A 14,537-nucleotide genomic window follows, 5' to 3' on the forward strand; every position below is an offset into this window, starting at 1 on the left:
TTTATTTTTTTCGTTATAAACAAAAAAAGGTCGTCAATTTTGAAGAAAAAGACAATATTTTTTATTTTCTGCTATAAAACATACCCAATAAATTTTATTTAAAAATCAAATTTCTTCATAAGTTTAGGCCAATATGTATTCTGCTACATATTTTTGGTAAAAAAAATCCCAACAAGCGTATATTGATTGGTTTGCGCAAAAGTTATAGCGTCTACAAACTATGGAATAGATTTATGGACTTTTTATTATTTTTTTTGTTCTTTACTAGTAATGGTGGTGATCAGTGATTTTTAGCGGGACAGCGACATTGCGGTTTTTGACACTTTTTTGGGAACCAGTGACATTACAGTAATCACTCAGTGCTAAAAATATGCACTGACATTGTACTAATGACCAGGGTGTGTTTACTAACTGTATGGGGGAGGGGCTGCCTGGGATAACACAGAGATCCATCTTACTACATAGCAGAAAGACAAGATCTCAGTGTAATCCCCTGTCAGAACAGAGATCTGCCTTGTTTACCTTGACAGATCCCCGTTCTGTCTCTGCGGGGAACGATCATTGGCGGCCGGCGGTCATCGAGTCCACCAGACTGGCTGATTGTCTCCCCCGCTGGTGAATTGGCATGCGCCCACAGAACCTCGTGCACAAACCGACGTACACCTACGGTGATTTGCGCAGCCAAGCCACCTTGCCTCATTATAACTGCGGTGGCTGGTCAGCAAGAGGTTAAAGTGGTTGTAAACCTCAGAAATGAAATATGAACAAAGCATACAGTATCCCTCTGTAGTGTGTACTTGTCTCAATTAAGAGCATTAAAGGGATTTTAAACCCTTGTGTTTTTCAACCCCGTTTTACTCACCTGAGCCCGTTAGTTCCCACGGCGGGGACGTGCTCTACCTCTCTGCCTGTTGTCTCGGCTCTTGATTGGATGGATTGATAGCAGCGCAGCCATTGGCTCCCGCTGCTGCCAATCAAATCCAATGATGTGGGGGGCGGGGCAGAGTCCTGGAGTCTGTGTGAATGTACACAGAAGCAGGGCTCAGGGGCACGCCCGCATGAGTGTCCACCTTAGGAGAGCCTTCTCCAACGTGGGCACTCGCGGGGAGGAGCTACCAGCGAGGTCGGGGTACCCCAGAAGTCGAGAATCAGGGCCACTCAGTGCAAGACGAACTGCACAGTGGAGGTATGACTTTTTTTTTTTTTTTTTAAATAACAAACAAGGGTTTACAACCCCTTTAAGGTATCATTTCTGTCTGCTGCTTTGTTCCTCCTCTATCAGTATGAATCACTTCTGACAAGTTTTCCTGACACCAAGAAAACGGTGATGGGGAGAGACTTGCAGCTGATTGGACCAGATGTCCGCCGGGACCCACCGATCATTCAGTACTCTGACAGAATGACAGTCTGGCTATGTAAACAAGGGAGAATGTCATTTTGTGAGTACAAAAGATATGGATCCTGCGTTTCTGTGAAGCAGAAATACCGATCCATGTCTTTCAGTAGAAAAAGTACCTCCCCCACAGTTAGTAAGCACTCCCTAGGAACACATTTAACCCTTTGAGCGCCCCTGTTAACCCCTTCTTTCCTGTCAGTGTTTGTTAGTACAGTGGCAGTGCATATTTTTCGCACTGATCACCGTATTTGTCCGCTGCAATATCGCAGTCCCTCTATAAAAGGCGCTAATTTCCGCTATTACTAGTACAAAAAAAGTCAAAATAAATAAAATTATATATATATATATACACACACATACAGACACACACACACAAATATGTATTCTGCTACATGTTTTTGGTAAAAAAAAAAAAATCCCAATAAGTGCATATTGATTGGTTTGCACAAAAGTTATAGCGTCTACAAACTATATAACACTGTGTGTGTGTGTGTGTGTGTATGTATATATATATATATATACATACATACATACACACACACATAGTGTTATATAGTTTGTAGACGCTATAACTTTTGTGCAAACCAATCAATATGCACTTATTGGGATTTTTTTTTTTTTTTTAACCAAAAACATGTAGCAGAATACATATTGGCCTAAATTGATGAAGAATTTTTATTTTTGTTATTGGATATGTTTTATAGCAGAAAGTAAAAAATATTGTTTTTTTTTTTAAATTGTTGGTCGTTCTTTATTTCTAGAGCAAAAAAATAAAAACCACAGAGGTGATAAAATACCACCAAAAGAAAGCTCTATTTGTGGCAAAGAAAAGGCCATACATTTTATTTGGGTACAGTGTTGCACGACCTCGCAACTGTCAGTTAAAGTAACGTAGTGCCGTATCGCAAATAGCCTGGTCAGAAAGGGGGTAAATCTTCCGGAGCTGTAACTATAATCCCTTCTCTCTTTTTCAGCCAAGGAAGCTGCCATCCTAGCCTCTGTTTGATCTACAACTGCCATGATGCTGTACGTGATGAGTTATGACTCCAGAGATTTAATTATTTAACAGTTTGTTTGAAAGCACAAGCAAATGTGACAGTGTCTGGAATGTAACAGTTTTTTTTAAACTGTTAACCTCCTTAGCGGTATTCCCGAGTGTGGCTCGGGGTGAATTTTCAGTACCAAAAGCGGTAACCCCGAGCCACACTATGGATCACATCGCAGGATCCAATGTTACTTACCTTGTCCCCAGGATCCTGCTATGTCTCCCCGCTGTGTGTGCGATCCGTGTCCTTCGCCGGATCTATCACAGAGCCGAGCTCTGTTCCCTGCGAGAGTTGCGACGCACAGGGACGGAGAACGGCGCCAAATTCAAAAAGTAAAAAACACAAAACACATACACTACACTGTAATCTTACAGATTACATAACTGTATCAAATTATTTCACATCCCTTTTGTCCCTAGTGCTTTATCCAATGCCCTGCATGTAGTTTTATATTATAAATACTGTTCTTTCTGCCTGGAAACTGGAGATTGTCCATAGCAACCAAAAAGCTGTTAACATCCCCAAGACAAAAATCTTCAGCATTGGCTGCAGCTACGCAGTGGACCCCATAGACTTTAATGGGCCTTTACCTAAAGTGTCTCCATTTTTTAAATATTGCTCCAAAAAAAGTCTTGAGGGCTCACTACAAATGCTGACAGCAATTAGAGCTGCTTATATTTTGCCTCCCTTGGTTTTCCCTTTTCTACCTCATCAGCAGGCTAATTAAAATATTTATAGAAAACCAATTTTCATTGTGTACCTTATTTTAGACATAGCCAGGTCTCTGTGCTTCACTATGCAATGAATAACCTACATTGGATTGTCAACTAGAACGCTGGTTTGTATTATAAACCACTTGACGACTAGCGATGTACCCATATGTCGCTGGACTTCAAGTGGTTATACCGGTATGATGCCTGTATCACCCCAATATCATTTATTAGAGCCAATGGCCAAGGAATCATAATGACTAACTATCCACTGGATTGCTTTTACAAGCAATCCCATTTTATCGGGATCTCCCTTCTCACCGGCAGATCATAGAGCTGAACAAAGACCAGATCGGCTTTGTTCAGCTCTATGACATAGTAACCCAGAAGCAACGGCCTTACATCACTTCCGGTTTGCCTGGATGTAAACAGCGCCATTTTAAAAAAATCAAAAGGATTTGAGTGCACCCATCTTGGAGTGATCAAATGCTTTTAAGGGCAGAGGAGGGATATGGGGTCTTATTAACCAGATCTCTCCATAAAAATTACCCGTTACATGCCTATTGCTGTCACAAGGATGTTTACGTTCCTTGTGACATCAATAAAAGTGATATAATTTTTTTTTTTTTTTTAAAGCAACAGTGTAAAAAAAAAAAAAAAACGAGTTAGGTACCTGGTAACTTTTTTTCTAGGAGTTTTCCAGGGCAGCATCTGAGAGATAGGGCTCCTCCCACCTGCAAACAGAAAACACATTTGTCCACCATTATAAAAAGTTCACTCCTTCCTGCATGCCTCAGTGATATCAAAGTACAGATGGAACAACAGGTAACCTAAATGCCTAGATTCTGATTTGAATTGACACTTACGGCAGGAACGAGTGCTGCCCTAGAAGACTCCTAGAAAAAGAGTTACCAGATACCTAACTCCATTTTCTAAAGTCGTCTTCCAGCGCAGCATCTGAGAGCATGTATCAAGCAATACTTACTAGGGAGGGGTCAAAGCCTGGAGCACTTTCTTACCGAACATTTGATCCTGACTGGACAGGTGGTCAATGCGGTAGTACCTTACAAAGGTTTAAACGCTCGACCCTGTTGCTGTCCTGCAGATCTGCTCCAGTGGTGCCCCTGCTCTTTCTGCAACCGAGGAAGCCCAGGCCCTGGTAGAATGAGCTTTGATCCCACTTGGGGGAGCAAGGTTTTGCGCTTGATAGGCCAAGGTTATGGCCAGCTTGATCCATCTTGCTATTGTGCTTTTTGAAGCCTGTTTTATTAGGCCCTGAATATGAACTGCACATGGTCATTGATCTCCACCACTCCTTGGTTTTCTCTATTTAGGCTCCGAGGATCTTCCTGACATCCAGTTTGGTGTATGTTTCCCTTTTTCTGCTGTACCCAGAAGGGAGGGAATGATAATATTTTGTAACCTCTACCCTCTCCACAAGCAGGTGGAAAGTTTCATCAACTTGATGTTCGGGTGGCTGAATGGACCCTGTGTTAGGAGATTCCGTATGTCTGGTAAACTCATGTTTTTGAGGTGGCTTAACCAAGCCCTTTGTGGCCAGTGTGGGGCGATCAGAATGACCGCCGCGTTTTCCCTCCTTGATATATTGAATCATTCTAGGAATCTGGATGGCCGGAGTAGAGGCGTAGCACATTGTCGAAACCAGAAGTGATTTCACCTGCTGCAACCACTCAGGGTGCACCCAGAAGTGATGCAAGTGGAAGTGTGGCATACCACACATCCATTCATAGTTCCACCAAGATGGTGCCAGTCAGAGGATTGTCCGGAAGTGATGATGGCACCGCAGCCCAGGAGGAAGACACCCCCATCTTGGTTCACCCTGTGCTTCAGACCAAACACAGCAGCCAGGAGCCAGAGCCTGGGGTAAAAAAAAGAGCAGAAACCCCTCTGCTTCCCGGCCCTGCAGCAATGAGGGAGAGACACTCAATGCGCTATCGGACTGATGCTTGCAGATGGGGGGGGGGGGGCCTCCAATCACCCCTGTCCTGAAACTGCCTAACCTCCCTTGAGGCTTGCAGAGGCAGTCGGACGGGGAGGCACTTGCAGCTAGCACAGCTCTTAGAAGAAAATAACAAACTGCTTGCAGCTCCTGTTGGTCCAGAGGAAACTAGAACTGAGGCATGCAGGTGGGAGTGAACTTTTATAAAGGTGCACAAATGTATTTCCTGTTTGCAGGTGGGAGGAGCTCTATCTCTCAATGCTGCCCTGGAAGACAACTTGAGTTGAGAAATTATTTAGGAAAATTAAAAAATTAAAGTGCCCCTGTCCAAAGGTGAACACACGCGCTGGTCCCGCATGCACACAAACAGCAATTGTCCCACACCTTAGGTATTACAGTGAACATCAGATCATGGGCAGTAATTCTAGCACCAGATCTCTTGTGTAAGGCGGAGGTCACACAGGTATGACAAACACTCTGACACTGGGAGCACGTCACATGACGTGTATAAATCAATGGTTCCCTATGAGAGGCGTCTTAACTGGTCCGGCACAAGTCGGTCCGACTTTGAAAAAGGTTCCTGCACTACTTTGGTCCAACTTTGATCCCATTTCAGCCCATTGAATATCACTGATGTTGGATCAAAGTTGGATCATCGTCTCAACTGATCCAACTTTGGCATGCAACTTGTGCTCTGAGCATCTTGAAGGGGGACTCCACGCCAAATAAAAAAAAAAAAAAAACGGCATTGGGTTCCCCCTTCAAGACCATACCAGGCCCTTCGGTCTGGCATGGATTTTAAGGGGGAACCCCCATGCCAAAAAACGGCAGGCCCCCCCCTCAAAATCCATACCAGACCCTTATCCGAACATGCAGCCCGGCAGGTCAGGAAAGGGGGTGGGGACGAGCGAGTGCCCCTCCCCTCCTGAACCATACCAGGCCGCACGCCCTCAACATGGGACTGGAGAGGGGAGAAGACATCAGCAGAGGAAGGACAAGAGCCAGAGAGGGGGGAAAGAAATTGGAAGAGACGCTGGAGCTGCCTTAATAAATTACTTTAAAAACCTGTGTACTGTTATTTTGGCACTTTTTTTTTTTTTAAGGTGAATGGGTTGGGGAACAAAGTACCCCATACTCATTCACATAGGGTGGGGGGCTGGGATGGGGGGGGCACAGGCCCCCCTGCCCCAAAGCACCCACCCCCTATGTTAAGGGCATGCAACCTAATATGGTTAAGGAGGTGGAGGGGGGGGGGGGGCGCCCACTCGTCCCCACCCACTTTCCTGACCTGCCGAACTGCGTGCCCGGATAGGGGTCTGGTATGGATTTTGGGGGGGGCACGCCATTTTTTTGGGCGTAAGGGTTCTTCCTTAAAATCCATACCAGACTGACCTGGTATGGTCTTGGAGGGGGCACCCCATGCCATTTTTGTTTTCATTTGGCATGGAGTTTCCCCTAAAGAGTCATACCAGACACACAGTGCCTGGTATTGTCGGGATCAAAGTCGGATCCCGTTCATTAAAGTCGGACTTCAAGTCGCAGGGCAAAGTCGGATTTACAGTCGATACGACCGTTGTGTCGTACCAGTGTGAACCCAGTCTAACTCTAAAGTGGTAACCTGTAACGGCTTTTAAAGCATTGCCTATGGATAGTTACATTTACATCATTTGCTGCTGTTGCACAGGTGTGCACAATTTTAAAGCGTGACATCTTTGGTAGCTATTTACTCTGCGTAACATCATCCTTTACATGTTACCAAAAATTGGGCAACGTATCGTTTTTTTTTGTTTTTTTTTTACATTGAAATTCAAAAAAGTGTATTGAAAAACACTGCACAAATACCGTGTGACACAAATAATTGCAAAACCCACCAATATATTCTCTAGGGTCTCTGCTTTAAAAAAAATATAATGTTTGAGGGTTCTAAGTCATTTTCTAGCAAAAATACTGATTGTTTTACATGTAAACAAAAAGTACCAGTAAAGGCCTGGGGGTCAAGTGGTTAAGTGGCGCTCCGCTTGTCTGCCTACTACCCCCTTCGGTGCATCTGGCACCTTGTGGGGGGGGGGGGGGGGGGGGGGGGGGGTACCTGGTTTTGACAGGTAACCACTCCCACTTCCTGCTAAGTTTTCCGCAGTGAACTCAGCTGGAAGTGTGGCCCTCACCGCAGCCGACCCATTGAGAAGACGCAGCACGATTCGCACATGTGCAGTAGGAAACCGTCCATGAAACGCCAGCACCGGAGAAGCGATCAATAATTGGCTCGGGTGAGATCACTGCGGGATCCCTGGACAGGTAAATGCCCTAATAGTAAAAGTCAACAGCTAGGATGTTTGTAGCTGCTGACTTTTCATTTTTTGGTGGGGGCTGGAGCTCCTCTTTAAAAAGCAGATGTTATACAATGGAAGCGTAGGCTGTGACTATAGATCTCCTTTTATCTAGTGAGCAGGGACACAAGCAGCAATAAAAACCTGACAGGTGTTCTAATTCTTCCCCGATCTATCCGAAACTAAAGAATTAAATCGGGTTTTAGATTGACTTTAAATTTGATCATTCCTCGTGATTACAGAAACCACCCATACACTTGTAAATAGCCACCCTCACAACCCCCGAAGAAGTAGCGATGCCTCCCTTGTATAAGTGCCCCGGTGCTGATACTTACTAGTTTTTTAGTTGGGATTGTAAGCAATGAGATTTAATAAACTAACACATGCTGCGTTTCAAGCCTCACTGTGGTTCGTACACGCCCAGTAAGTGCTTGGCAAGTTAGATTGCAGTTGATTGGTTCAGATAGATTTTCACGCCTCGCTGCCTATCTGGCATTGGATTTGATGTTTTCTCTCCGCCTATTGAGCGGGCTCCTCCCACTCACAGCCGATTCCACAATGCAGTCTCCGCCCAGCACGGTGTTCATTGGCTGAATGTGACCCAAGTGCCATGCCCCGGTGAGAGGACGGAAGGGGTGACGTAGGCGGAGGAGTGTGCTCCGCGTCACGGATTCGCTCCCGCCCTCGACTCCCGTGGGACCGGCTGGTGAGGTGAGGAGGATGAATCGTCCACCCCGGCCGTCCTAGCGCTGCAGACACCCTTCCTTTCCTGTCCTTAGTGCAGGCCTCCTCATGACTCTGCTGTGACCGGCCCTGCGCTACAAGGGGAGGTCTCCGCGGGGAAGGAGGAGAGTGGGGCCGCTTGGAGTACCCATCCTCCGCTACCATGGGGAATACCGTAACCTGTTGTGTGTCTCCGGACGCCAGTCCTAAGCCCGGCCGTGCTCGTGGAGTGACAGAACGGGCTGATCCGTACCAGGTGGAAGTGGAGCTCGGGGAGGCTGAGCCCGGGCCTCATCTGCAACACATCAGCGACCGCGAGTTCCCGGATGGTGAGAACCTTTCCATTGCACCCTCTGTACCCCCCTAATCTGTACACCACCCCCCTAATCTGTACACCACCCCCCTAATCTGTACACCACCCCCCTAATCTGTACACCACCCCCCTAATCTGTACACCACCCCCCTAATCTGTACACCACCCCCCTAATCTGTACACCACCCCCCTAATCTGTACACCCCCCCCCTAATCTGTACACCCCCCCCCTAATCTGTACACCCCCCCCCCCTAATCTGTACACCCCCCCCCTAATCTGTACACCCCCCCCCCTCTGTGTCTTCTGGGTGCAGAAAGCCGGCTCGGGAGCGAGCATGCACAAGTACCACCATAGAAAGCCACTTGCTATGGGGCCACTTGGCAAGGGGGAGAGGCCAGAGCACTGGTGGGGGCCTGAGAGGAGGATGATTGGGGCTGCTCTGTGCAAATCCACTGCATGGAGCAGGTAAGTATAACGTGTTTTTATTAAAAAAAAAAAAAAAAAAAAAAAAAAAAGCCAAAGCTATTTAGGCCATACTTCTATGGATCACAAGAGTGAAGTTAGTTCTGCATTCCTGTAACCTGTGTTCAGTCTACAGCAGGCTTAAGTTTGCTGTCGGCTGATGTCACAAAGTGGGTCCAGAATCTGAAAAGGTCCTGACCATATGGACCGCCCTCCCCCAAGCTCTGACAGCTAGGGGTAATCCTCTCCCCCCATTAGCTGTAACATTTTTAAAAAGCCGGGTGAACAGGATAGTCCTCTGTGAATGGTAAACTACAAGTCCTGTCAGCCTTTGCAGCTGTGGGTAGTTTTCAATAAATTATCACAGTACTGTGGAGCACTCTGGTAGTTCATTGAGGCTTCCTGTGAGATTGTATCTGCTTGCCCGTACAATGAATAAGCACACAGATACATTGACAGATCTACAGGAGACGTGCATGATACCAGCAATCTACTGATCGCTGGTGCAATGCTTTTGAGGCTCCAGGAACAAAAATATTAAATCCTTTTTTTTTTTTTTTTTTTCTCCCTGCAAAAAATGGGCATTTATTTTTTGTGAAAAGGTAAACTTATCCTTTTAAATGCTAACTTTTTTTGTTTTTTATTTATTTATTTTTTTTAATGGTAATAAACCCATAAGCAAACATTTTATTATATTGCACCTTACAGTTTCCTAGATGTGTTGGCGGCGTTGGGTTTTCTTTTTTAGGCCTTCTTCTGTTTTCCCCTGGTGATCAAAAGAGCAAGCTCTCCTGCAGAATGTATTAGATATAGACATGTGGCAAACCATTTAACACAAGCAGGGATGCTTACAATATTTGGAGTTCCCCTTTTGGGTGGGACTTTTAAGGCAATAAAGTATTTATTGAAATGTATAGATAAAAACAACCAACATAGAATGTACATGGCCTAACCAACTAAAAGTACACCAACAGGAGAGGAGCAAAGATGAGTTGTGGTATTCTCTACCCGACGCATTTTGAGGTTTTAACATCTTTCCTCAGGGGTATGGGAGATATATTATCTATGATACAAATACATAGATCAGTAACGGTAAGTACACTATATGTACACAGTAGGTGATGGCTCCAAAGGTGCACAGATGAACATTCCATGTTATATTTTGAAAGAAACAATCTCAGGTATTCCTGCTCAATCACCTCACACTTATGCCACGTGCTGTGTTTAAAAGACAAACTGGTATTGTAGGGGGGCAGTGCAGGTGCTCCCCCTTCAGATGAAGAACACCATAAATCACTGAGGCCTAATAGATGGCGTCCTGCAAATAAACACAATACTGCATAGTTGTATTGGGAGGGCTTCAACTAAAATAGTATGTATACAATAAGCCAAATGCTATTAATAAATGTAATGTAACCTACCTGCACTCAAACATATGGAAAAGAGAGAGGACCTCATAGTTTATTGATTCTGAAAAAATAAATGGAGCAAATATGTATACTCTTGTAAATAAGCCTATCGCTACAGTTCCATCATAGTGCATACTACCATCCATGTATGTATATAGGTGGTCCACCATTGTGTATCTATTATGTGATGCCCCCTATACTTATAAAAATATAAAGGAAACATGAACCAATATACCAACCTCAAGGTGCATATTGTATATATGCATCCTGATTGCAGGTGTAGGGTGTGATAACACAGCTGATATTTGATATAGCTTACCAACAGCTACACAATTGTAATCCTATGTTGGATATCATATCACGGACAGAGGGGAAGGGGGGTTATTACAATGCCATAGATTAATAGAACTACTGTCTCTCTTCCGAAGCCAGGGGATAGGTATGTACCCCAAGGATCTATAAAGGGGTGCTTACATGGGTCAGCTTTTATTTATGTAAAACCTTAATCCCAACAGGAAAAAAATGTCGCTGTAACTGATTGACGTGTTAGTTGGAGTTTGGCTTCAATCTGTTTGTATCTAAATCTGCAAGTAAATCTAACACCCTCCCCACCTCCCTCCTGGACTGAAAATGCTGCTCTCCAAAGGTGCCTATGTGCCCCTTCATCCAGAATAGTGGCACTCTAATAGAGGAGGTGAGTTACTGGCCAGATCACCAGATGAAAACGGGGGGGGGGGCCTAAAACAAGAAAACCAATGAGGTCATCTCATCTAATGATTGGTAAACTGCAATATATTCCATTTTTGGGTTTAATAAAAAATATATATTAAAATAAGAGGTTATGCTTAACCTCAACCTTCACAAATACCATTGTACAGAACAGTCCTTTACCTCCTCTTTGGTGTCCCCCCTCTGGTGCTGTCTGTTCCTCCTTCCGAGTGCCCCTTAGCAAACCTGTTAAGGGGCACCTGTTTGGGCGCACTCCCGAGCTGGTCAGTGTCTCCTGTGGGACAAAGAAGAGGCTAGTGGTGCTGCAGCTGGGACAGTGCTGAATCAGTGAGAGGAGTTGGGTAAGTGTTTAGAGATGGGGGTTGGTAGAACAGGTAGTGGGGTGTTTTTCACCTTAATGCAGCAAATGCATTAGGCTCTGTTCACACTGGGGCACTTTTGTGGCTCTAAGGACCCACTCGTACCTGAGCGTTTTGTAGCTTGAAGCCTGAAGCTACAAACCGCTGGAGTGTAAAAAAAATTAATTATTCTCTATGTAGATGGTTCACATCTCCGCTCCAAAATGCCTGAAGCTCCAACACGCCTGAAGCTCAAACAAGTTCTGGAACTTTTTTTTTTTTAGGCAGATTTGGGCATTTTACTGCTTTTTACATTGGTGACCCTTTGACCTGTATAAAATCGTGGCAAAAATCGCACGACTTTCTGCCTGAAAACGCTACGCTCAGGTGTGAATGGCACCTTAAACATATCCCTTTTGGCGTGACAAAAGCATATGAAAAATAGTTTCTTTTAAATACTATCGATCCGTTCATCTCTGCACTGTTTATTTTTAAGGGGAATGTGTTTTTAACAAGTCCTGCTTGCTGAATCTTTGTTGCCCTGTTTGAAAAATGCACAAGGGAAATGCACCTAAAATACACCATGGTACGTAATCACATGTCGGGTTTTTCCCAGGTGAGCAGGGTAAATGCAAGTAAAATGTATACAGGTGATACTCGAAAAATTATAATATTGTGCAAAAGTTCATTTTATTTCACTAATTCAACTTAAAAGGTGAAACTAATATATGAGACTCATTACATGCAAAGCAAGATAGTTCAAGTCATGATTTGTCATAATTGTGGTGATTATGGCTTACAGCTCATGAAAACCCCAAATCCACAATCTCAGAAAATTAGAATATTACATGCAATCAACAAAACAAGGGTTGTAGATAGAACAATATTGGACCTCTGAAAAGTATAAGCATGCATATGTACTCAGCACTTGGTTTGGACCCTTTTTGCAGCAATTACTATTCTGAAGAAGTACGCGGAGGCGTACGAAACGTTAACGCAGCCCCTGCAGGGCTTGTCAGCAGGCCTTCAACATGCTTCCTTTTCCAGCAATGTAAAGGGGTTTCCCTGTGATTTGCATACAGCACCATACTTCACAAGCTATTTCCGCATCAGCAATTGAATGCAAATTTCCTGGTCTTTTCCTAACCATGTGACCGGTCATGTGATCACACAGTCTGCAGTGTCTACTATTGAGGAGAATGGTGTGCTGTGACTACACACTGAATGTTGCTCTGAACTGACTGTGAGCCGCTCCATGCCAAACAGCAAGACAGCAGAGTCTGAGGACATCGCCAGTGATTGAAAGAGGTGAGAGCCCAAAAGGGCAGTTTTCTCTTTCCCTCCTTATCAATAGTCTTTGCATCTGTTTGCCATTCACCCTCCTGCATGGATTGACACACTTGAAACTGATGAACTGTGAAAATATCATTCTGGTCTAGATTGGAAAAGAGACTAAGCCCTTTCTTTGGAGTAGTCTGTCCTTTGCTCCTTTTATGCTGCATTGAGGAAATGGTGTTTGTGCACTGGACATACCTAGTAACAGGAACGCTGGTCTTTCTATTTCCAAAACAACTGGTGTATACATACATTTAGTGCACTGAGGTTGGAAGCTGCTTGTGGAGGATTTCCTTCTAACAGAGGGTTTAAAAAAAACCCCACCTAATTCAGCTATGTAGGGTCTTGTCTATGTGGATATATGTAGTTTCTTTTCAGTACTGCTCAATCTGATGCACAGTCAATACTAGACCACATAAGACTTGATATCCCATCAGTAGCTTATTCCAAGTAATGTTTGGTGCTATACTTTTTTCATTGGATTCAAATGGACACTGCATGCGTTTTTGGCCTGCAGGCACGCTCTGCAGTTTTATTCATCAATGTTGCAGCATGGTTTTTAATTTTGGTTTAGTGTAGTGAGACGGACTGTGTTATTTAGATACATTGTTTATCTTACATATATTTGGATTTTTTTGTATATGTAAATACCCCCCACCCCCCTTAATAAAGCCTTTTTGCATTTTTGTACCATAAGCCGTAGTTGACCATTCCCCTTTTTTGCTTTCTGGGGACTCCCTTGTCTCCTCTACCTGTTGTTGCAGCAATTACTGCCTCAATGCGGCGTGGCATGGAAGCTATCAGCCTGTGGCACTGCTGAGGTGTTATGGAAGACCAGGATGCTTCAATAGCGGCCTTCAGCTCTTCTGCATTGTTTGGTCTTATGTGTCTCATCTTTCTCTTGGCAGTGCCCCATAGATTCTCTATGGGGTTCAGGTCAGGCAAGTTTGCTGGCCAATCAAGCACAGTAATCCCACGGTCATTGAGCCAGGTTTTGGTACTTTTGGCAGTGTGGGCAGGGGCCAAGTCCTTCTGAAAATTGAAGTCAGCATCCCCATAGAGCTATGGAAGGAAGCATGAAGTGCTCCAAAATCTCCTGGTAGACCCTGGACTTAAGCACAGTGGACCAACACCAGCAGATGACATGGCTTCCCAAATCAACACAGACTGTGGAAACTTCACACTGGACTTCAAGCATCTTGCAGTGTGTGCCTCTCCATTCTTCCTCCATACTCTGGGTCCTTGCTTTCCAAATGAGATGCGAAATTTGCTCTCATCAGAAGAGGTCTTTGGACCACTGAGCAACAGACCAGATCTGTTTTTCTTTAGCCCAGGTAAGACGCTTCTGACATTGTTTGTTGTTCAGGAGTGGCTTGACAAGAGGAATACGACATTTGAAGCCCATGTCCAGGATCCGTCTGCGTGGTGGCTCTTGATGCACTGACTCCAGCCTCAGTCCACTCCTTGTGAAAGTCCCCAACACTTTTGAATGGCCTTTTCCTGACAAGCCTCTCCAGGCTGCGGTCATTCCTGCTGCTTGTGCACCTTTTTCTTCCACACTTTTCCCTTCCACATAACCTTCTATTAATGTGCTTTGATACAGCACTTTGGGAACATCCAACTTCTTTTGTAATTACCTTTTGAGGCTTTCCCTCCTTATGGAGGGTGTCAATGATGGTTTTCTGCACAACTGTCAGGTCAGCAGTCTTTCCCATTATTGTGATTCCTACTGAATCAGACTGAGGGACCATATAAATGCTCAGGAACCCTTTGCAGGTGTTGTGACTT

At 44.6% G+C, this 14,537-nt stretch overlaps 2 protein-coding genes across 3 annotated transcripts in view; one reads left to right on the plus strand and one right to left on the minus strand.

The window, feature by feature from the left end:
* The window catches only part of METTL21A (methyltransferase 21A, HSPA lysine), a 57,946-nt gene extending 50,055 nt beyond the window's left edge, over positions 1-7,891 (minus strand). The window contains exons 1-2 of one of the 2 annotated variants that reach the window (XM_073633399.1): positions 7,775-7,875; positions 3,826-3,886 (exon numbers count right to left, since the gene is read on the minus strand). The gene's annotated coding sequence lies outside the window, so the exon portion shown is untranslated. Of the gene's footprint in view, positions 1-3,825; positions 3,887-7,774 lie in introns of both variants that reach the window. The other variant, XM_073633398.1, reaches the window with a different exon arrangement.
* Positions 7,892-8,038: 147 nt separating this feature from the next.
* The window catches only part of CCNYL1 (cyclin Y like 1), a 126,623-nt gene continuing 120,124 nt past the window's right edge, over positions 8,039-14,537 (plus strand). Inside the window, exon 1 of the mRNA XM_073633401.1 lies at positions 8,039-8,491. Coding sequence (XP_073489502.1) covers positions 8,326-8,491 — 166 coding nt within the window. The 5' untranslated portion in view covers positions 8,039-8,325. The remainder of the gene's footprint in view (positions 8,492-14,537) is intronic.

Source organism: Aquarana catesbeiana, linkage group LG06, assembly GCF_042186555.1.
Source record: "Aquarana catesbeiana isolate 2022-GZ linkage group LG06, ASM4218655v1, whole genome shotgun sequence".
Taxonomy (NCBI): domain Eukaryota; kingdom Metazoa; phylum Chordata; class Amphibia; order Anura; family Ranidae; genus Aquarana; species Aquarana catesbeiana.